Genomic DNA, 20,650 nt, shown 5'->3' with positions numbered 1-20,650 from the left:
TAAGGGTGACGGCCGACTGGTTTCGGACTCCCGCTCCCGTGGTGCCCCGCGCGTGGTCGGCCCAGCCCCCGGCTCCCGCTAGCCCCGCGGCGGCGCTGGTTGCTGTCGTGAGCCGCAGCCGCCCCGCCCCACCTCTCCCTCCCCTCCCCCCGGCCCTGCGCACGGGCCGCCCCTCCCCCCGCCTCCCCGGCCCCTCTCACGGTGCCAAGATGGCGGCGGCGGCGGGCGGCGGCAGTTGCCCCGGGCCTGGCTCCGCGCGGGGCCGCTTCCCGGGCCGGCCGCGGGGCTCCGGCGGGGGCGGGGGCCGCGGCGGACGGGGCAGCGGAGCCGAGAGAGTGCGGGTAGCTCTGCGGCGCGGCGGCGGCGCGACGGGGCCGGGCGGAGCCGAGCCTGGGGAGGACACGGCCCTGCTCCGTTTGCTGGGGCTCCGCCGGGGCCTGCGCCGGCTCCGCCGCCTGTGGGCCGGCCCGCGCATTCAGCGGGGCCGAGGCAGGGGCCGGGGCAGGGGCTGGGGCCCCAGCCGGGGCTGCGTGCCTGAGGAGAGCAGTGACGAGGAATCCGACGATGAGGTGAGGCAGTCAGAGGCGTCCCCAACGCCGGGCGGGGCGGAGGCCGGGGGGCTTCCTAGGGTCGGGGTGGCCCCGAGGGGTGGCGTGAGGAAGCGAGGTTCTCAGGGTCCTTGCGGAGGGATGGTGGGGCCCTGCGGATAGGCCTGGGAGGAGATAGGCTGCACGGAGGTGTCGGTGCAAAAGGCCTCCGAAAGTGGGTAGAGAAGCCGGGCTGCAGCTGGGCACTTGGGCCCGAGGCACATCCTGCTGAAGTGTCCTGGGATGATGATCTTGGTAGTTGGCAAAGCCATGCCAGTAGAGGTTTGAGCGAGAAGACTGTGGGTACCGCATGCCCAACCAGTGGTGGTTGACAGCAGCAGCGTGGCTTTAGTGGACCTAGGCTAGGGCTCTCTGGGCTCTTACCTGTAGGCTGCTCCGCCTGGCCTCACAATTTGACACATCACTGGTTTCACCCGTACCCTGATTCTTTCTCTTAAGGTGGAGGGATGGTAGCCTGGTGGAAGGCTTCCTCTCAGGGGCACAGATTGAAGAGAAATGGAATAAAGGCTGAGGCTGGGAGCTCTAGCAGGTCTGAGTTCAGCTCAGGATTTATCCTCAGCTTCCCAGAAAAGTCAGGAAGGTGTGGGTTGTATTACTTAGGACAGTGCGTAGTAACCTGAGGGCTCAGAGTAGAACCTATTACAGTAAACCATTTGAAACACACACCCCACTTGGGTGCCCCGTTCCCATCTTCATTCAGGAAGAAACTACATTCTGAGAGTGAGTAAACAAGTCCCACCGTTTTCTGAGTTAGAGGATGAGGGAATCTGAGGGTAGTGTTTACTTCCTGGCCTGGGAAGACCCCGCTCTCTTCCCTTTTGGGCCAGTGAACCACTGGTGGCTGTGCTGATGTGGTCCGGCACAGGGGATGGGGGATCAGAATACCCTGTGCCTCTGTCCCTAGGGAGAGACCCTGTTTTCTATTCCTCTCACATCTTCCAGTTTCTTAAGTTTTTCCGTAAATAGGTAGGCGTATGTTAAGAGGGAAACTGGGGATGTATCTCCATACCTGAGTCTCAGGTGAAATGAGGGCTTTGGCACTGACTGCTGTTTTTTCCCCTCCACCTCTGGTCCCCTAAATCAGGAGTTTCAGGGTTTTCATTCAGATGAAGATGTGGCCCCCAGTTCCCTGCGCTCTGCGCTCCGATCCCAGCGAGGTGAGTGATGGGGAAACTCTACCTCTGTAGTTTTACAGGAATGTGATTCTTGCTCTTTGTGTCAGCTCTTCCCTGTTCCGCTAGAGTCTCCATCAGTTACAGAGTGTGTTCTGTGTTCAAGCCCAAGCTAGGCTGGGCTGTGGGGGAAACAGACAAGTAAGACTTAGTCCTTGCCTTCCTGGAGTGCCTTCTTCGGTCTGCAGGGCTAGCTTGACCCATCTCCCCACACCTATTCTCCTTTTAGGTCGAGCCCCCCGAGGTCGGGGCCGCAAGCATAAGACGACCCCCATTGCGCCTCCTCGCCTAGCAGATGTTGCTCCTACCCCCCCAAAGACTCCTGCCCGGAAACGGGGTGAGGAAGGCACAGAACGGATGGTACAGGCACTGACTGAACTTCTCCGGCGGGCCCAGGCACCCCCAGCCCCCCGGGGCCGGACATGTGAGCCTTCCACTCCACGTCGGTCTCGGGGACGGCCCCCAGGACGGCCAGCAGGCCCCTGCAGGAAGAAGCAACAAGCAGTAGTGGTGGCAGAAGCAGCTGTGACAATCCCCAAACCCGAGCCCCCACCTCCTGTGGTTCCAGTAAAACACCGAACTGGCAGCTGGAAGTGCAAGGAGGGGCCCGGCCCAGGACCTGGGACCCCTAAGCGTGGAGGACAGGCTGGGCGAGGAGGCCGTGGAGGTAGAGGCCGAGGCCGAGGCGGGCTCCCTCTCGTCATCAAGTTTGTTTCAAAGGCCAAAAAAGTGAAGATGGGACAGTTGTCCTTGGGAGTTGAATCAGGTCAGGGTCAAGATCAACGTGAGGAGAGCTGGCAGGATGCCCCCCAAGGAAGAGCTGGATCTGGACAGGGAGAGGGCCCCTGCTGGAGGAAAGAGCAAAAGCTGGAGGAGGAGAGAGAGAAGGAGACAGAAGAGGAGAAAGGCAAGGAGAAGGAGGAAGAGAAGGTAGAGGGAGCTGGACCTGAAGAGATGATGCTAGCGGAGGAAAAGGAAGAGGCAGGGCTGCCATCCCCAGCCTCGACTCCTCCAGAGCCTCCAGCGCCTGCAGCCCCTGCAGCCCCTCCACCCGCTCCACCCCCTCCACCCCTTCCATCCCTTCCATCCCTTCCATCCCTTCCATCCCTTCCATCCCTTCCATCCCCTCCATCTCTTCCACCTCCTCCACCCCCTCCACCCCCTCCACCCCCACCACCCCCACCACCCCCACCACCCCTTCCCCCCCTCCCTCCTCCCTCAACTTCTCCTTCGTCCCCACTTTGTCCTCCACCACCCCCAGTGTCCCCTCTCCCCCCACCATCACCTCCACCACCTCCTGCCCCAGAGGAGCAGGAAGAATCCCCTCCTCCAGTGGTTCCAGCTACATGCTCCAGGAAGAGGGGCCGGCCTCCCCTGACTCCCAGCCAGCGGGCAGAGCGAGAAGCTGCTCGGGCAGTGCCAGAAGGTACTCCTCCCACTCCAACCCCCAGCACCACCACGGGAGGCCCTCTGGAAGACAGCCCCACTGTGGCCCCCAAAAGTACCACCTTCCTGAAGAATATCCGGCAGTTTATTATGCCCGTGGTGAGTGCCCGCTCCTCCCGTGTCATCAAGACACCCCGGCGATTTATGGACGAAGACCCCCCCAAGCCCCTAAAGGTAGAAGTCTCACCTACTCTGCGGCCTCCTGTCGCCATGTCCCCACTCGCCCCCCCAGAACCGGCACCAGCTCCCTCTCCACCGCGTGCCCCAACTCCCCCCTCTACCCCAGTCCCGCTTCCTGAAAAGAGACGGTCCATTCTAAGGGAACCCACATTTCGCTGGACCTCACTGACCCGGGAACTGCCCCCTCCTCCTCCTGCTCCTCCACCGGCCCCACCCCCACTTCCTGCCCCTGTCACTCCATCCCGGAGGCCCCTGCTCCTTCGGGCGCCTCAGTTTACCCCAAGCGAAGCCCACCTGAAGATCTACGAATCGGTGCTTACTACTCCTCTTGGGGCCCCTGAAGCCCCTGAGCCAGAGCCTCCTCCCGCCGATGACTCTCCAGCTGAGCCTGAGCCACGGGCAGTGGGCCGCACCAACCACCTCAGCCTGCCTCGATTTGCCCCTGTGGTCGCCACTCCTGTCAAGGCCGAGGTGCCCCTTCCTGGGGCGCCAACTCTGAGCAATGGGCAGCAGCCTCAGCCTCAGGCTCAGCTACAGCAGCCCCTACAGGCCTTGCAAACCCAGCTGCTGCCCCAGCCATTACCACCACAGCAGCCACAATTACAGCCACAGTTACAACTGCAGCCACAGCCGCCACCACAGCAGCCGCCGCCACTGGAAAAGGCCCGTGTTGCAGGCTTGGGTTCCTTACCACTGTCTGGTGTGGAGGAGAAAATGTTCAGCCTCCTCAAGAGAGCCAAGGTGCAGCTGTTCAAGATCGATCAGCAGCAGCAGCAGAAGGTGGCGTCTTTGTTGCCGGTGAGCATGGTGCTTTGGCCAGGCTCCTGCACCCATCGTCCAGCCTTGCTTCTCTTAACTCTCCTTAACTGCCTGTCTCCTCAGTCAGCCTCCAGTATTTCAGGGAACGCTCAGAGCCAGTCCTTGCCTGTCTCTCAGCTTCCTATATTCCTTCCCTGGCCCCGTCCCTCCCCCACGCTAGTCCGCTGGTCCTATCTTTCCTCACTTTCCAGCCTCTGACCCTGTTTATTCCCCCCACCAGCCGAGCCCTGGAGGGCAGATGGAGGAAGTCGTGGGGACTGTCAAGCAACTCTCAGATAGAGGTTCTGTCAGGTCTGAAGATGAATCGATGGAAACTAAGAGAGAGAGACCGTCGGTATGGAGTGGGAGGAAGGCCCTCTGAAGAAGGCTGGTTGCAGGAGCACAAGGGGCTACTTCCACATGTATTCCTGGTTTCTCCTCCCCTAGGGCCCCGAGTCCCCCGTGCAAGGCCCCCGCATCAAACATGTCTGTCGTCATGCTGCTGTGGCCCTAGGTCAGGCCCGGGCCATGGTGCCCGAAGACGTCCCCCGCCTCAGTGCTCTTCCTCTCCGGGATCGGCAGGACATCGCCACGGAGGGTAGGGGCGGGTGTGTTGTGGGAAGATTTGACAGCTGTGTCAAGTTTGGGGGCGAGCAAATGCACCAAGAGCCTAGGAGGGTGGGCGCTGAGTTGGATGCTTGGGGCAGGTGGCAAGTGGGTTGGAGTGCTGGGTCTTAGAGCAGATTTGGGGCACCAGGGACCTGAGCACTGTGGGAAAGTGGAGACCAGAGGGCCAATTGAATGGGATCTAGGTAAAAAGCCCAGTGGCTTTGTGACTCCATTCCTTCCTCTGCGTTACGCTAGATACATCATCAGCATCTGAGACTGAGAGTGTCCCATCACGGTCTCGGCGGGGAAAGGTGGAGTCAGCAGGGCCTGGGGGAGACTCAGAGCCTGCTGGGTCTGGAGGGACCCTGGCCCAAACGCCCCGGCGCTCGCTGCCCTCCCATCATGGCAAGAAGATGCGGATGGCACGGTGTGGACACTGTCGGGGCTGCCTGCGTGTGCAGGACTGTGGGTCCTGTGTCAACTGCCTGGACAAGCCCAAGTTTGGGGGCCCCAACACCAAGAAGCAGTGCTGTGTGTGAGTAGCCTGGGCGGAGCCTCTGTTCCCACCCATGGTTGTCAGTCACCCAGGCCTCCTGCCCCGCCAGAGCAGTGGGATTGGCATCCTTGTGGAGAGCTTCCTCTCTTCCCCCAGACCACCAGTCCCCTACCCTGGTGACGTGCTGCTCCCCTCCCCAGATACCGGAAGTGTGACAAGATAGAGGCTCGGAAGATGGAACGGTTGGCTAAAAAAGGTAACAGGACTTGAGGAGTATTTCTTTATACAACCGTGTTTAGATCCGTGGTGTGGAGGAAACTATGTTTTCTTTGTTCTCTTCTCCTTATCTTTGCAGTCTCCTACCTTTGTTGTCTTTCCATCGTGTGCTTTCATATCTCTCCTGTACTCGTTCTCTTCTGCCCCACTTCTTTTTGGCTTTTGTCCATCCCAGTGTCCCATGTCCCTGGCTGAGCTCAGATCCTACTAAGTCCCCTGTTCCCACAGGCCGGACGATAGTGAAGACGCTGTTGCCCTGGGATTCCGATGAATCTCCTGAGGCCTCCCCTGGTCCTCCAGGCCCACGCCGGGGGGCGGGAGCTGGGGGGCCCCGGGAGGAGGTGGTGGCCCCCCCAGGGCCCGAGGAGCAGGACTCCCTCCTACTGCAGCGCAAGTCAGCCCGGCGCTGCGTCAAACAGCGACCCTCCTATGATATCTTCGAGGACTCGGATGACTCAGAGCCTGGGGGTCCCCCTGCTCCCCGGCGTCGGACCCCCCGAGAGAATGGTGCGAATTGCTTGTTGCTTCCCCTTTCAGTTAGTCCCGTGTCTTTTGTGTAGAAGGGGCGGGGTTTCCAGACCCGGGGCCCTACCAGTATGTTAGAGAACACAGCTCACTGCAAGGAAAGGAGGTAGTTTGGTGTGGATAGGGAGAACTGGTGCGTGAGGTTTTCAGTAGCTCATTGAGCCGGGTCATCCTAGTGGGTCTTAGTTAAAGATGGCCCTGGGGATCCAGGTAACATTAGGGGGTTGTGGAGAAAGGGGAATAGGGAAGGAAGAACCTCACCTATTTAGGGTGAGGAACCTCTAAATAGGGGAACCTCACCATTTATTTGTCCTGCCTAGAGCTACCAGTACCAGAACCTGAGGAGCAGAGCCGGCCCCGCAAACCCACCCTGCAGCCTGTGTTGCAGCTTAAGGCCCGAAGGCGCCTGGACAAGGTCAGCAAGGCCCCACACCAAGAACCCTGAGCCCCGTGGAAGGCATGGCTCCTGCCCTTCGGGAGCTTCCTAGCAAGTCAGGGTAACGGACTCACCTGAGTGCCGTGTTTTCCACACCAGAGGACAGGCCCTGAGGGGTAAGGCAGGCCTGTCCTTCTGGAAAGCAAAGTAGGATCTGGGCAAGAGACAAGGCTGGACAGACTGGGGGAAATGGCAGTGTGGAGGGAAGTCTGCAGAGGGTGAGCCTTGGCGGCCTTCCGATCACCACCTCCCTTTCTAGGACGCTCTGGCCCCTGGCCCCTTTACTTCTTTTCCCAATGGTTGGACTGGAAAACAGAAGTCCCCTGACGGAGTGCACCGGGTCCGTGTGGATTTTAAGGTATGGCATTGAGGAAGAGGGTCTCAAGGACCGTGTTTGGAAGAAACTTGATCGTATATGAGAAACCAGGGCTTTAAGGAAGAATTTGGCTTGTGTTCCTGGCTGCTCTCTGACCTGTGTCCTCTCTTCCCCTCAGGAGGATTGTGACCTGGAGAACGTGTGGCTGATGGGCGGCCTCAGTGTGCTCACCTCCGTGCCAGGGGGGCCGCCAATGGTGTGCTTGCTGTGTGCCAGTAAAGGCCTGCATGAGGTTGGATCCCCGCCTTTTTCCACAGCCCCTCAGGTCTCCATTGGCCCTCCTTGCCTGAGTTCTTGGGCCCTCTCAGCAGGGTCTCATCCCTGGCCTCTTGGCCTCACACTGTGCCCATTGTTCACTCTCCCCACTCCCAGCTGGTGTTCTGCCAAGTCTGCTGTGACCCTTTCCATCCATTCTGTCTGGAGGAGGCCGAACGGCCCCTGCCCCAACATCATGACACCTGGTGCTGCCGCCGCTGCAAGTTTTGCCACGTCTGTGGACGCAAAGGCCGGGGATCCAAGGTTTGGGCACGGGAGCCGTGCGAGTGGGTGGAGGCGTGGAGGAGAGGGATGTTCTTGTGTCAGTAGGTTCTGCCATTGTTGTCTTTCTCGAACTTCCCAACAGCACCTCCTGGAGTGTGAGCGCTGCCGCCATGCTTATCATCCAGCCTGCCTGGGGCCCAGCTACCCAACCCGGGCCACACGCAAACGGCGCCACTGGGTGAGAGACGAGGCCCACGCCCCTTGCTTTGGAGCTCTAATTAAGGCTGCTACCACCCCCAGACTTACTCTAGGCCAGGGCTTCCATGAGGAGGGAAAGGTCAGAGGTCCTTGTGAGAGTTTATCTGATAAACAGCATTTTCTCTTCTGAAATTTCGTATAAACGAGACTTACGTGCAGAACTTACACAGGATGATTGCAGGGGCTCATGGATTCCAAGGTCCTGGGCTCAGAATCCCCTGCTCCTGCCTGATCTCCACTCCTCCCTGTCTCCCTGTGCCAGTCTCCCCCACTTCATTCCTCTCCCTCCTTCCTCCTTGCTTCTCTTGCTCACTTTTTTTCCTCTTACCCGTCCTTTCTCATTTGTCTCCTGCCTGCCATCCAGTCTTCTTTGCCCATCTCCTCCCACTGTACCCCCCAACACTGCTCCAGGCTGCTCCCCCTAATGTCACCCTGCCCCCCCTGCCCCCAGATCTGCTCAGCCTGCGTACGCTGTAAGAGCTGTGGGGCGACTCCAGGGAAGAACTGGGACGTCGAGTGGTCTGGAGATTACAGCCTCTGCCCCAGGTGCACCCAGCTCTATGAGAAAGGTGGGGACCTGTCAGGGGACCTGGGCCCTGGGGGACACCGGGCAGTGGGCCAGGCTCCTAGACAGGCAGGACAGATGTGTTTTTCTAGTGGCTTTGTATCCTCCTCTAGCCGCGGAACCTTTCCTTCCATTCATGGTACTTTCCCACGGAAGCCTAGCCAGTACCTCAGATAGAAGGACATACTTTCTCTGAGGGCAGTGGGAGTGGAGGGCCTAGATCCCATTGTTGTGGTGGTCCCTGACATGTCCCCTGGATCCTCAGGACTCCACTGAGCACTTTGAAAACCCAGGCTTTCCCCATTTGCTCAGGCAGCATATTTAGCAAGGTTCTTTGTGAGGCATTGGGGTCACAGGATTAAAAGAGGCTTTATCCTCAGCCAACGATTTGAGAATAGTAGGGACCCAAGATGGAACATAGCAAAGGCAGCCCTCACGGCAGCCAAGAGGTGGTGGCCCCAGAGAGACCTCCAGGGGACAGGTAGTGGCCCCAGCTCCTCTGACTTGCCCTTTTCTTCCCTCTTCTGCAGGAAATTTCTGCCCGATCTGCACACGCTGCTACGAAGACAACGACTACGAGAGCAAGATGATGCAGTGTGCACAGTGTGACCACTGGGTGCACGCCAAGTGCGAGGGACTCTCGGGTGAGCAGCAGAGTGTCTGGGCTGCTGCCTCAGCCCTGAGGGGGTCCCTGTCCTACCCACAGCACAGGCCCTTATGGGACAGGTGGGCTTAATATCCTTGGCAACCTCTAGGGGCTGCTGAGAGCCAACTCTCACGTCCTCCCAAACCATTCTCTCCTATCCTACTTTGGCTGTTTTAGATGAAGATTATGAGATCCTTTCTGGGCTGCCAGACTCCGTGCTATATACCTGCGGACCGTGTGCGGGGGCCACGCACCCCCGCTGGCGAGAGGCCCTGAGTGGGGCCCTGCAGGGGGGCCTACGCCAGGTGCTCCAGGGCCTACTGAGCTCCAAGGTGGCGGGCCCATTGCTGCTGTGCACTCAGGTCTGGGGGCTCGGGAGGTAGGGGGGGGTGGGGCCAGGCCCAGCACCAGCCCTGCTGACTTCCTGTCTCTGCAGTGTGGGCAGGCTGGAAAGCAGCTGCACCCGGGGCCCTGTGATCTGCAAGCCGTGAGTCGGCGGTTCGAGGAAGGCCACTACAAGTCCGTGGTGAGTGGGACACAGAGGAACAGGTGGGTGTCAGGAGGAGGGGGGTTGGGGGCGGGGTGGGGGCTCTGATCCTGACAAGCTCCCTTACAGCACAGCTTTATGGAGGACATGGTGGGCATCCTGATGAAGCACTCAGAAGAAGGAGAAACCCCAGAGCGCCGGGCTGGAGGCCAGATGAAGGGGCTCCTACTGAAGGTGAGAACTTTGGGGAAAGCCTATAGGGTGGCTTGAATGGAAGTGGGGAAGAGAGAGTGGGTACTTCAGACCCTGCCCCCACCAACTTGCCTGGGGAAGCCAGTTCTTCTCATTTTGTTAACCCACTCCCCAGCTGCTAGAGTCTGCGTTCGGCTGGTTCGACGCCCATGACCCCAAGTACTGGCGACGGAGTACCCGGCTGCCGAAGTGAGCAAGGCTGGGTAGCAGGAGGGGATCTAGGGGATGAGGGCAAAAGCAAGGGCACATGGGAATCCAGGATCAACCTGGGCTGAGAATGGACGAGGAATAGAGTTAGCATCTAGAGGGTGGTGGAGCCAGGAGGAGCGTCCTTGGGGATTCTAGGTCAGCAAAAACTCAGATTGTGCAGTTAGCCCGCTCTGTTTCTACTTTGTGCAAGGTAGTGTTGGGGACAGCAATGAGTTAGCCATGTTTGGGGGGTGGGAGTTGAGGTTGAACAGACATTAATGCCTGATAAGCCAGGTTGTCAGGGTGGTGATGGGAAAGTCCAAGGGGATATGAGAGCCCAGAGAAGGTTCCTAGGGCCTAAGACTCTCCAGAAGAGATGACAGCTGAGATGTGGAAAAAGAGTTATTACAGACATGAGGAACAGCATTTCACGTGTCACAGGTGGCATGGGGGGGGCCCCGGCTCATTTGGGAGACTGGGAGAAATGCCACATGGAGAGAGGACCAAGTGTGTCATGGCATGTTTAGGCTAAGATTTGGGTGGCCACCCATGTTAGACGTGTCAGATGCTGACCCTGCCTGTCCACAGCGGAGTTCTTCCCAATGCCGTGTTACCTCCATCCTTGGATCATGTCTACGCTCAGTGGAGGCAGCAGGAACCAGAGACCCCAGAATCAGGGCAGCCTCCAGGGGACCCCTCGGCAGGTACTGGCAAATGGGGGCTGGAAGCCAGGGCCCCTGAGTTGGTGGAACAAACTCTAGGTCCTGATTCTGGAACTTCCCTTTCCACACCCCTTCCAGCTTTTCAGGGCAAGGATCCAGCTGCTTTCTCACACCTGGAGGACCCCCGTCAGTGTGCGCTCTGCCTCAAATATGGGGATGCAGACTCTAAGGTGAGGGCTACCATGTGAAGTCCCGGGTTTTGGGGCTTAGTCCCTGGGGCCTCCCCTCACACCATTTCTCCTCTGCCCCCAGGAGGCGGGACGGCTTCTATACATTGGGCAGAATGAGTGGACACATGTCAACTGTGCCATTTGGTCAGCTGAAGTGTTTGAGGAAAATGATGGCTCCCTCAAAAACGTGCATGCTGCTGTAGCTCGAGGGAGGCAGATGGTGAGAGCCCGGGCCTAGAGAGGTGGGCAGCCCTGGGGTCTCAGGTAGGGCCCCCTGCAGGGGAGACAGCTCCTGTTTCACAGTCTTTACCCCAACGTGTCCTTTCACCGCTGGTCCTGGGTATCATTTTTTGGTTGTCCCAGGACTCTGGTGCTGCAATGATAGCGGCTACCCCCCCACCCCCATTTGAGCTTGAAGTCTGGGAGATTAAAAGTTGGAAGATCTTTTGTTGATTCAACCTGTTCTGGATGCTTTCTATGCAGTGTGGCACTTAGCTCTTACTGTGTCCCTATGAGATGAGGTATTGACTGGGCTAGAACCTCTCCTCACCAGTGTGGGACCTGGGTTAGGTGCCGTAGGATGCCTCAGGATTAGGAAGTGAAGCACGGGGGAGATCTACTTGGTGGGAGGTCAGTGAAGATTAAATGAAATGATACAGGTTTCACATTAAAATGGTGTGAGAGGGACATCTGGCTCAGTCAGAAGAGCACGCAACTCTTGATCTCGGGGTCTTGAGTTTGAGCCCCACGTTGGGTGTAGAGATTACTTAAATAAATATTTAAGAAATTATGTGAGAAAGATGGTAAATGCTGCTAAGTAAGCGTTAGCTGTCGTTATCTTTCTCTCTACTGCAACACTTTGCTTCAGAAAATTTGAAGTAGGTTTGATACGCACCTGGCATTGGATGCATCTAGGGAAGAGGTTATGTTTGGTGAATGCCTTTGCTATGCGAGGTGCTGGGCTAGACTGGGGCCCAAGCAGAGTCTCACAGACAGTGATGCTGAGCATCAGACCCTGGTCTCGGTCACTGGCTTCTCCCGTCAGCAGCCCCTTCCACCCGCAGCGCTGTGAGCTCTGCCTGAAGCCTGGAGCCACGGTGGGCTGCTGCCTTTCCTCCTGCCTCAGCAACTTCCACTTCATGTGCGCCCGGGCCAGCTACTGCATCTTCCAGGACGACAAGAAAGTTTTCTGTCAGAAACACACAGACCTGCTGGATGGCAAGGTGAGTCAGGACCGTGGGGGAGACAGCTCCACACTGCTCTCTCTTTTTCCACTCATTGGCCCCTTTAGCCCCTCAGCCCTTCCCAGCTACCTCTTGGTGTCTCCCTTGTTTTCCTCAGTCCTTGAGCCAGGCACCCAACTGTCCAGTCCTTGCGTCCAGAGCCTTCCCTCACAGCCCCCTCGCCCCCCCCACCCATCAATCCAGCAACCCCATTTGCCACCCACCTCCCAGGAGATTGTGACCCCCGATGGGTTTGATGTTCTCCGCCGAGTCTATGTGGACTTTGAGGGCATCAACTTCAAGCGAAAGTTCTTGACGGGGCTCGAACCTGATGCCATCAATGTGCTCATTGGTAAGCCTCTTGCTCTGTACCCTGGTCTTCCTGACCCTGCCTGGCCCCACCCTTCTGATCACTTCTTTGCACTATAGGTTCCATCCGAATTGACTCCTTGGGTACCCTGTCTGATCTCTCGGACTGCGAGGGACGGCTCTTCCCCATTGGCTACCAGTGAGCAGCCCAGGGGGCCTGGGTGGGGTTGAAGGACTCCAGGACTGGATCCCACTTCCCAAGTTGTCCTGACTCTCTTGACCCACACACCCACCTGACAGGTGCTCCCGTCTGTACTGGAGCACAGTGGATGCTCGGCGGCGCTGCTGGTATCGGTGTCGTATTCTGGAGTATCGTCCGTGGGGTCCAAGGGAAGAGCCAGTTCACCTGGAGGCAGCAGAGGAGAACCAGACCATTGTGCACAGCCCCACCCCTTCCTCAGGTATGGGTGTTGGAACTCCCTCATTTCCTTCCCTGAATGCTGCCCTCAAACGGTTTCCCACTACCCGGTTCCCCTCTCCCCTAAAGATACTCTAGGTTTTTTGTCGTTCTTCCGATTGTCATGATGTCAGTAACTGATAGCATTATGTGCTAGGGACCGTGCTCAGCATTTTGCAGGAAGTGAGGGAAGAGCACCATGCTACCTACTTGTGGGGGGTGGCAGCTTCTGGACAAACAGATAATGTTTATGGCCACCTGACTTGGGGTTATGTGCTCCCGTGGTGCTCCTCACAGCCTTACAAGGAAGGTGCAAGCTCTGCCAAACTGCAGCTTAAAAAGGGCGGTTGCTCTCTACATAACACAGTGGTGGAATCAGGATTCAAACCGAATTGGTCCCCTCATAGCTGTACCAGTGCTGAGGGATGTAGCCAAGCGCTGGATGGCACACCTCAAAGATTGGGCTTGGAGATCAGTAAAAGGAGAGGTTGTGAGCTGAAAGGGAGAAGGAAGAGATTCGGATTATGTTTGCAGAAAAGGAGTTTGTGCCAGGTTCCAATATGAAGCGGAGAGGGGAGGAGGGTGCAGCCACCCTGGCTGGAAGCAGGGGAGTGTTGGAGGCGGCAGCAGAGATTTGTTCTCACAGATTGGGTGGAGCCAGGTAATGGGGAGCCCCAAGCGCCAGCATGAGGCGGGTGTGTTTGATGTGGCAGGGATGCACAGTGCAGGTGAGAAAGTGGTAGGACTGGCCCTGCTGGAGAGTGCGCAGTGCCCCTTGTGGAATGTGGGGCCTGAGTCAGAGAACAGTAGGCAGCCAGGAATGGGGGAGATGGCAGAGATGGGTGAGGAGGAGTTACAGAGGGACCGTGACCCAGGTGTGTGTGGACATTTTAAAGAAACCACAGAGGGGTGTGGAACCTGGGTGATGACTGGGAACCAGTGCACATTGTGACCAGACCATTGGGTGGGGGTGGAGAAGCCTTGGTGGGCTCAAAAGAAGGGAGGGTGTGTGAGGAGAGGCTTTGACAGGGTCCTTGTCGTTCCTGATGCCATTCTCCTGCCTCTTCAGAACCCCCGGATCATGTGGACCCCCCGCCAGATACAGATGCCCTTATCCCTGGAGCTCCTGAGCACCACTCACCTGTTCAGAACCTGGACCCCCCACTTCGGCCAGATCTCAGCATTGCCCCTCCTCCAGCCCCCCGTTCCTTCTCAGGGGCTCGAATCAAAGTGCCCAACTACTCACCATCCCGGAGGCCCTTGGGGGGTGTCTCCTTTGGACCCCTGCCCTCCCCTGGTGAGTACCTGGGACTGTTGGGGAGAGGGGGGTGGGTGGGTGAGGCAGGAGCTTGTGGCTGACACTGACCCTTCCCCCCAACAGGAAGTCCATCTTCTCTGACCCACCACATCCCTACGGTGGGAGACCTGGACTTTCCAGCTCCCCCCAGACGCTCCCGTCGTCCCAGCCCCCTGACCCCAAGGCTGCCACCGTCGCGGCGGGCCTCTCCCCCTCTCAGAACCTCCCCACAGCTCAGGGTGCCCCCTCCTACCTCAGTCGTTAGAGCCCTCACACCTACCTCAGGGGAGCTGGCTCCCCCTGGCCCAGCCCCATCTCCTCCACCACCCCCTGAAGACCTGGGCCCAGACTTTGAGGACATGGAGGTGGTGTCAGGACTGAGTGCTGCTGACCTGGACTTTGCGGCCAGCCTGCTGGGGACTGAGCCCTTCCAGGAAGAGATTGTGGCCGCAGGGGCAGTGGGGAGCAGCCACGGGGGTCCAGGGGACAGCTCAGAGGAGGAGGCTAGCCCTACCCCCCGCTATGTCCACTTCCCTGTGACTGTGGTGTCTGGCCCTGCCCTGGCCCCTGGTGCCCTCCCTGGAACCCCCCGCATCGAACAGCTGGACGGAGTGGATGACGGCACAGACAGCGAAGCAGAGGCAGTCCAGCAGCCTCGGGGCCAGGGGACTCCTCCTTCGGGGCCAGGAGTGGGCCGGGCTGGGGTCATCGGGGCTGCAGGGGACAGAACCCGACCTCCTGAGGACTTGCCGTCAGAAATTGTGGATTTTGTGTTGAAGAACCTAGGAGGGCCTGGAGAGGGAGGTGCTGGACCCAGAGAGGAACCCCTCCCCCCAGCACCTCCCCTGGCCAATGGCAGCCAGCCTTCCCAGGGCCTACCCCCTAGCCCAGCTGACCCCACTCGGACGTTTGCCTGGCTCCCTGGGGCCCCAGGGGTCCGGGTATTGAGCCTGGGCCCTGCCCCTGAGCCCCCCAAACCCGCCACATCCAAAATCATCCTTGTCAACAAGTTGGGGCAAGTCTTTGTGAAGATGGCTGGGGAGGGTGAACCCGTCTCACCCCCAGTGAAGCAGCCACCTCTGCCCCCTCCCATCCCCCCTACAGCCCCTGCTTCCTGGACTCTGCCCCCAGGACCGCTGCTGGGTGTGTTGCCAGTGGTAGGGGTGGTCCGCCCCGCCCCACCCCCACCCCCTCCTCCACTGACCCTGGTGTTGAGCAGTGGACCCCCCAGCCCACCCCATCAGGCCATCCGCGTCAAGAGGGTGTCCACCTTCTCTGGCCGTTCCCCACCAGCGCCTCCCCCAAACAAGACTCCCCGGCTGGAGGAAGATGGAGAGTCCTTGGAGGATGCCCCCCAGGGTCCAGGGCTTAGTGGCAGCGGGTGAGTGAGTGTGCTGAGTCTGGAGGAGGGTGAGAGGTGGGCAGGGGAAAGCAGCTCAGCCTTCTCGGGGTTCCTCCCCCAGGTTTAGCCGAGTAAGGATGAAAACGCCCACAGTGCGTGGAGTTCTTGACTTGGATGAGCCTGGGGAGCCCACGGGGGAGGAAAGCCCAAGGTGAGTAGCCAGTCCCCTTTCCCTGGAGGCTCTAGGACCTCTGTTCCTTCCTTTTTCTGACAGGTCTCTCCTTACAGGCCCCTCCAGGACCGGTCCCCTCTGCTGTCACTCCCAGAAGGTGGTCCTCCTCGGGCCCCTGATGGTCCCCCCGACCTGCTGCTTGAGTCCCAGTGGCACCACTACTCAGGTAGGAACCGGCCTGTCGCTCTGCTTCCCTGCCTCGTGCTTGCCTTAGCTGGGTGATGGTCAGTTCAGAATCAGGCCACTTCCGAAAACACACGTCACACATCCACCTGGCTATGAGCCCGAGACTAGGTGTGAAGAGTTCTAGAGACACTCTCAGGGAGAGTGTGACCCGTGGCAGAAACAGTCATGGAGAGGAAGTTTCAGCTCCATGTAAGAGGCCCTTCGAAAGTACCCGTGCAGCATGCCCAGGAGCCCGGGGGTCAGCTTCAGAACGTAATCTGCCAAGGTCAGAGGGTTAGGTTCCTAGTAAAGCTGAGCAGCTGGCGGGGCTGTCAGAATGGGATGGGATTCAGAGCCATGCAGCTAGATAAGAGCACCTGGGTGCCAATGAGGATAGAGCTCACCTAGGACCCGGAGGGGCAGGAACAGTAGGAAGGAGATCACAGGAGAGTGGTGTCCCAGAGGCCCTGGGAAGGGAATAGTCGCTAGTCCTAACTGCCTCAGGGAACACCAGGCATGTGGGGTTTAGGATTGGTGTACCGACTGGGAAGGATGCTGTATCAGGGTCCAGAATTGAAGACTGTGGTTGATGAGGAAGCCAAAACAAGACTTAGGCATCTTGCCAGCAAGGTTGCGTAAGGGTCTGAGGGGAAGGCAGCAACCCAGAGGGGTTTGTGTGAGGGCTGAGACAGCAGAGCCACGGAGGAGGGGGAAGGGGGCTTGTGGATGGCAGCGGAGGTGGGAGGAGGCATGGTGGTTGGGTTTGAATAGGAGACCGCTGCGTTGGGGGAAAGGTGAGGTTAGCGCACTGGCAGAGACATCAGGACACAGGATGGGGGCACACAGAGTGGATTGGGCTGCCAACCTCAGTGAAGCTAGGAGGGCGGTGCTGTGTTGGTTACAGAGGACCGCGGCAGAGGGGTAGGCTACAGCCAAGCAAGCTGGCAACCGAGCAGCCTGAGGCTCGGAATTTCTCCTGGCCCGAGTCCTGTCCACATGTGTGGATTCTCTCGTTCCGTAGTGCTGAGTTACTGAGCGTGGAAGCGGAGCGAGGTAGACAGAGACCGCTTAACTGAAAGACCGCCTATGGGGGTCAGAGGTGGTGTGAAGTTATGGCAGTGACCATGACGGACAGGTCCCCACCCTTAGGGACCACGCCAGATTTTGGTAGAGGAAACAGACACGTACATTAGCAAGTGTACCGCAGCTGAGAACGAGCACCGTGAGAAAGAAGGCAATGAGAGCGCCTGGCTGAGGCCCCTGTAGTCAGCCTGTCGGGTTCAGGGAACAATGGAGGTGAGGATGGGGCAAGGGCAAAGAGGAGGTAGAAGAAACTGTCAGAGGTGGGTGCAGGGGCACTGAGGCCTGGAGAGGATGTGGGTCGCACAGCAAATCAGGTTTAGAGGCATGCCTAGGGCTGGGAGGGCACGCAGTCAGGTTGGCGCAGAGAAGTGGTGTGGGGAGAAAGTGCGGCCACAGTGGGTCCTGCCTCTCTCCTAAAGTGTACTCCACTCAAACGTAGGTTCCCCCCACGCCCGCCCCCCAGCCATGACAGTCCTCAGTCCACACCCTGCTTAAGCAAGCAGCAGCATTTGCACTGATTTCCCTCCTTGCAGCACTTCCTTCTCTGGCTTCCAGAACTCCACCCCTCTCCTCACCAATCTAGTTATACCTCGTCATTGCCCCAGCCTGTCACTTTGGCATGTCCCAGGGCCCTGGCTTTGACTTCTCTATCTGTACTCTCAGATGTTCTCAGCTACTGCGTGGCTCTGGATCCCATCTCTAATTCCGACAGCCCCCAGATTGGTTGCTGGGCTCCTAGGTCCTGCCACCTGTTTGCCGTCTCCCCCAGCAGGTTGCAAGGGCAGGTTCTCTAAGGGGAATTTCAGACTCAGCATGTCCCAGACTGAGCTCTTGATCTTCACCCCAAACTTGTTCCTGCCTCTCCCTCATCATCTCAGTCATTGGCAGTTTTATCCTTCTGGGTGTTCAGGTCCCAAACCTGAGCTGTCCTTGACGTTCCACTGTCTCTCATATCCACATCTCCTATAGCAACAACTTCTGTCTTCTGTGTTTTCCAGATCTTTGGCCCCTGAGAGATCCCTTAAATAGCTCATAAGATACACGTACTTGACTCTGTGGTTAGGGGCCTATATAATAATAAATTTGCAGTATTTATACAGATATGCTGTGTATATAAAAATACATGTGTATAATGCACCTCTCTGGTATTTTAAATTCTCTGTGAGAGAAAGAATGAGGGGTGTAGATGGGCATTTTTGTAAACTGGGTTTGAATGAACCAGAAGTGTGTCCTGCAGAGCCAGGGCACTCCAGGCCTCTGTGTAAATGCTCATCTAGCCAAGAACTCCTGTAGAAAAGGGACCGCAGGCCCTGTAGGAAAAAAAAAAATGTCCAGGGGCGCCTGGGCGGATCAGTCAGTTAAGTGCCTGACTTTGGCTTGGGTCATGATCTCACGGTTTGTGAGTTCCAACCCCGCATCAGGCTCTCTGCTGTCAGCATAGACCCACTTCGGATCCTCTGTCTCCCTCTCTCTCTGTCCCTCCCCTGCTTGTGCTCGTTCTCTCTCTTCTCTCTCCAAAATAAGTAAGTAAACATTAAAAAGAATAATAATGTCCATCCTGTAGGGTTCACTGGGTAATTAGAGCAGGAAGAGAGCCACCGACCAAGTATCTGTGCTTGTGCAGGGAGAGGAAGGGAGGGTGGTGGGGAACCGGGGACTCTGGAGTCCAGGAGTGGTGACCCTCACCTACTGTGACCTGCTGCTTGGGATCAGGTGAGGCTTCGAGCTCCGAGGAAGAGCCTCCATCCCCAGAGGACAAAGAGAACCAGGCCCCCAAACGGGCTGGCCCACATCTACGCTTTGAGATCAGCAGTGAGGATGGGTTCAGCGTGGAGGCAGAGAGCTTGGAGGGTGAGTCGGGAGTAGTGGTGACGGAGGGCAGGTGTCTGGTGGAGCACCGTCCTGACTGCTCTGGCCCTGCTCCCTCCTCAGGGGCGTGGAGAACTCTGATTGAGAAGGTGCAAGAGGCCCGAGGGCACGCCCGCCTCCGACATCTCTCCTTCAGTGGTAAGTGGGGAGAGTCCACAGGGATGCTGAGAGGACTCCCAGAGGACAAGGTGGGCCTCTGCCATGACCTGTGTGTCCTCACCTTTGACTCTCCCCAGGAATGAGCGGGGCAAGGCTCCTGGGCATCCACCACGACGCTGTCATCTTCCTGGCAGAGCAGCTTCCCGGGGCCCAGCGCTGCCAGCACTATAAGTTCCGCTACCACCAGCAGGGAGAGGGCCAGGAGGAACCACCCCTGAATCCCCACGGGGCAGCCCGTGCCGAGGTCTATCTCCGGTGAGAGGTCTGGGGAGCCCTATGGGAGTTCTCAAGCATGGGAATGAAGTCTGTAGAGATTGGAAACTGAGGCCTGGGAGAAGATGCCAGGCCACTCCAGGAATTATTCCTAAAGTTCACATCGGAAGAACGAACCCCCTCCATTCCCCTTTTCTCTGTCTCCAGTGGTAGCGGTATTTCTTTTGTCAGCGGCAGGCCCAAGCCAATGGGTAGGTAGGTGGCATCTTTTTGAAGGAATGGCTGTGATCCTCCCTTCTTTCCTCCTCTCTCTGCTGCAGGAAGTGTACCTTTGACATGTTCAACTTCCTGGCCTCCCAGCACCGGGTGCTCCCTGAGGGAGCCACCTGTGACGAGGAAGAGGATGAGGTGCAGCTCAGGTCAACCAGGTATGGAGGGCAGGCCAGGGTGCTGGGGGTGTTCTGGAAGGGTCCTAAAGAGGGTGACCAGGGGCAAGAGAGGTCATTCCTGGGTACCAGCCTGTGACACTGCTGACCCCACCAGACGTGCCACCAGCCTGGAGCTGCCCATGGCCATGCGCTTTCGCCACCTCAAGAAGACATCCAAAGAGGCTGTGGGTGTCTACAGGTTAGTGGGGTTGGGGGGAGGATGCCCCTTGGGTGGATGGACAGGTGCCCTGGTGTGGGGCTGCCTTGGTTCTGTCCCCCTGCCCCCTGAGCTCCCCCTTGCCTATCCTACCCCACAGATCTGCCATCCATGGGCGGGGCCTGTTCTGTAAGCGCAACATCGATGCCGGCGAGATGGTCATTGAGTATTCCGGTATCGTCATTCGCTCTGTGCTGACTGACAAGCGGGAGAAGTTCTACGACGGGAAGGTGGGCCCCCCAGGCCGTGGGGACGAGGGGATAGAGTGGGGCTGATCCGTGGGAACGGAGCACCTGACTGCCCTATCCTATCCTCGTAGGGTATCGGGTGCTACATGTTCCGCATGGATGACTTTGATGTGGTGGATGCCACAATGCACGGCAACGCTGCCCGCTTCATCAACCACTCGTGTGAGCCCAACTGCTTCTCTCGGGTCATCCACGTGGAGGGCCAGAAGCACATCGTCATCTTTGCCCTGCGCCGCATCCTGCGTGGTGAGGAGCTCACCTACGACTACAAGTTCCCCATTGAGGATGCCAGCAACAAGCTGCCCTGCAACTGTGGCGCCAAGCGCTGCCGTCGGTTCCTGAACTGAAGCCGTGGCTGCCCACCACACCCCCTGCTGCCATCTTGCCCCTCGTCTGGGGGCTCCCTCGTCCCTCCCAGAGCATCTCACCCCCACCCTCCTGTTCGGGGTGGATGTGGGCATGCAGGTGGCAAAGGCCCTGCCTCCACCCCACCCAGCAATCGCCCCCTTCCCGCCCTGGGGGCCCAGGATGTAGATACTGTACAAAGGTTTCTAAATCCCTTCTTTTCTATGCACTTTTTTATTTAAGAGGGTGGGATCCCAGGTGGGAACCTCCCGTAATAAAGTCTGTCAATGTTTGGAGAGGTGGTGTTCCCGTTCGTGTGGTGCTGGGGGCACGGAGGAGCTCCCGTTTCGCCATGCCTTAGCCCGGGAAGCC

The 20,650-nt window shown here is 58.5% G+C and overlaps 1 protein-coding gene across 1 annotated transcript; it reads left to right on the top strand.

The window, feature by feature from the left end:
- The first annotated feature begins 209 nt into the window (after positions 1-209).
- Positions 210-20,574, top strand: KMT2B (lysine methyltransferase 2B). Its single transcript, XM_042969114.1, has 38 exons — positions 210-569; positions 1,693-1,765; positions 2,010-2,769; positions 2,941-4,204; positions 4,446-4,559; positions 4,652-4,802; positions 5,069-5,348; positions 5,510-5,565; positions 5,814-6,092; positions 6,431-6,525; positions 6,806-6,904; positions 7,041-7,154; positions 7,295-7,441; positions 7,545-7,640; positions 8,112-8,229; positions 8,756-8,869; positions 9,049-9,233; positions 9,308-9,397; positions 9,488-9,592; positions 9,726-9,799; positions 10,388-10,503; positions 10,600-10,691; positions 10,774-10,911; positions 11,756-11,914; positions 12,146-12,266; positions 12,344-12,422; positions 12,524-12,684; positions 13,750-13,977; positions 14,062-15,358; positions 15,441-15,530; positions 15,608-15,717; positions 18,513-18,650; positions 18,732-18,806; positions 18,905-19,082; positions 19,361-19,468; positions 19,584-19,667; positions 19,786-19,915; positions 20,005-20,574. The coding sequence occupies exons 1-38, from the start codon at positions 210-212 to the stop codon at positions 20,278-20,280; spliced, it is 8,154 nt and encodes a 2,717-aa protein (XP_042825048.1). The 3' UTR covers positions 20,281-20,574.
- Positions 20,575-20,650: the final 76 nt, after the last annotated feature.

The sequence above is a fragment of the Panthera tigris genome, chromosome E2, assembly GCF_018350195.1.
Source record: "Panthera tigris isolate Pti1 chromosome E2, P.tigris_Pti1_mat1.1, whole genome shotgun sequence".
NCBI lineage: Eukaryota > Metazoa > Chordata > Mammalia > Carnivora > Felidae > Panthera > Panthera tigris.
Note: the sequence above shows the minus strand (reverse complement) of the source record. Positions and strands in the feature narration are given on the sequence as shown.

What these genes read in the sequence shown, in the direction of transcription:
- KMT2B (XM_042969114.1), top strand. Translation starts at nt 210, where the DNA reads ATGGCGGCGGCGGCGGGCGGCGGCAGTTGCCCCGGGCCTGGCTCCGCG. An exon ending in ACCAAGAAGCAGTGCTGTGT is followed by an intron (nt 5,349 to 5,509) that starts GTGAGTAGCCTG and finishes TCCCCTCCCCAG; the next exon opens with ATACCGGAAGTGTGACAAGA. An exon ending in ATGGGGATGCAGACTCTAAG is followed by an intron (nt 10,692 to 10,773) that starts GTGAGGGCTACC and finishes CTCTGCCCCCAG; the next exon opens with GAGGCGGGACGGCTTCTATA.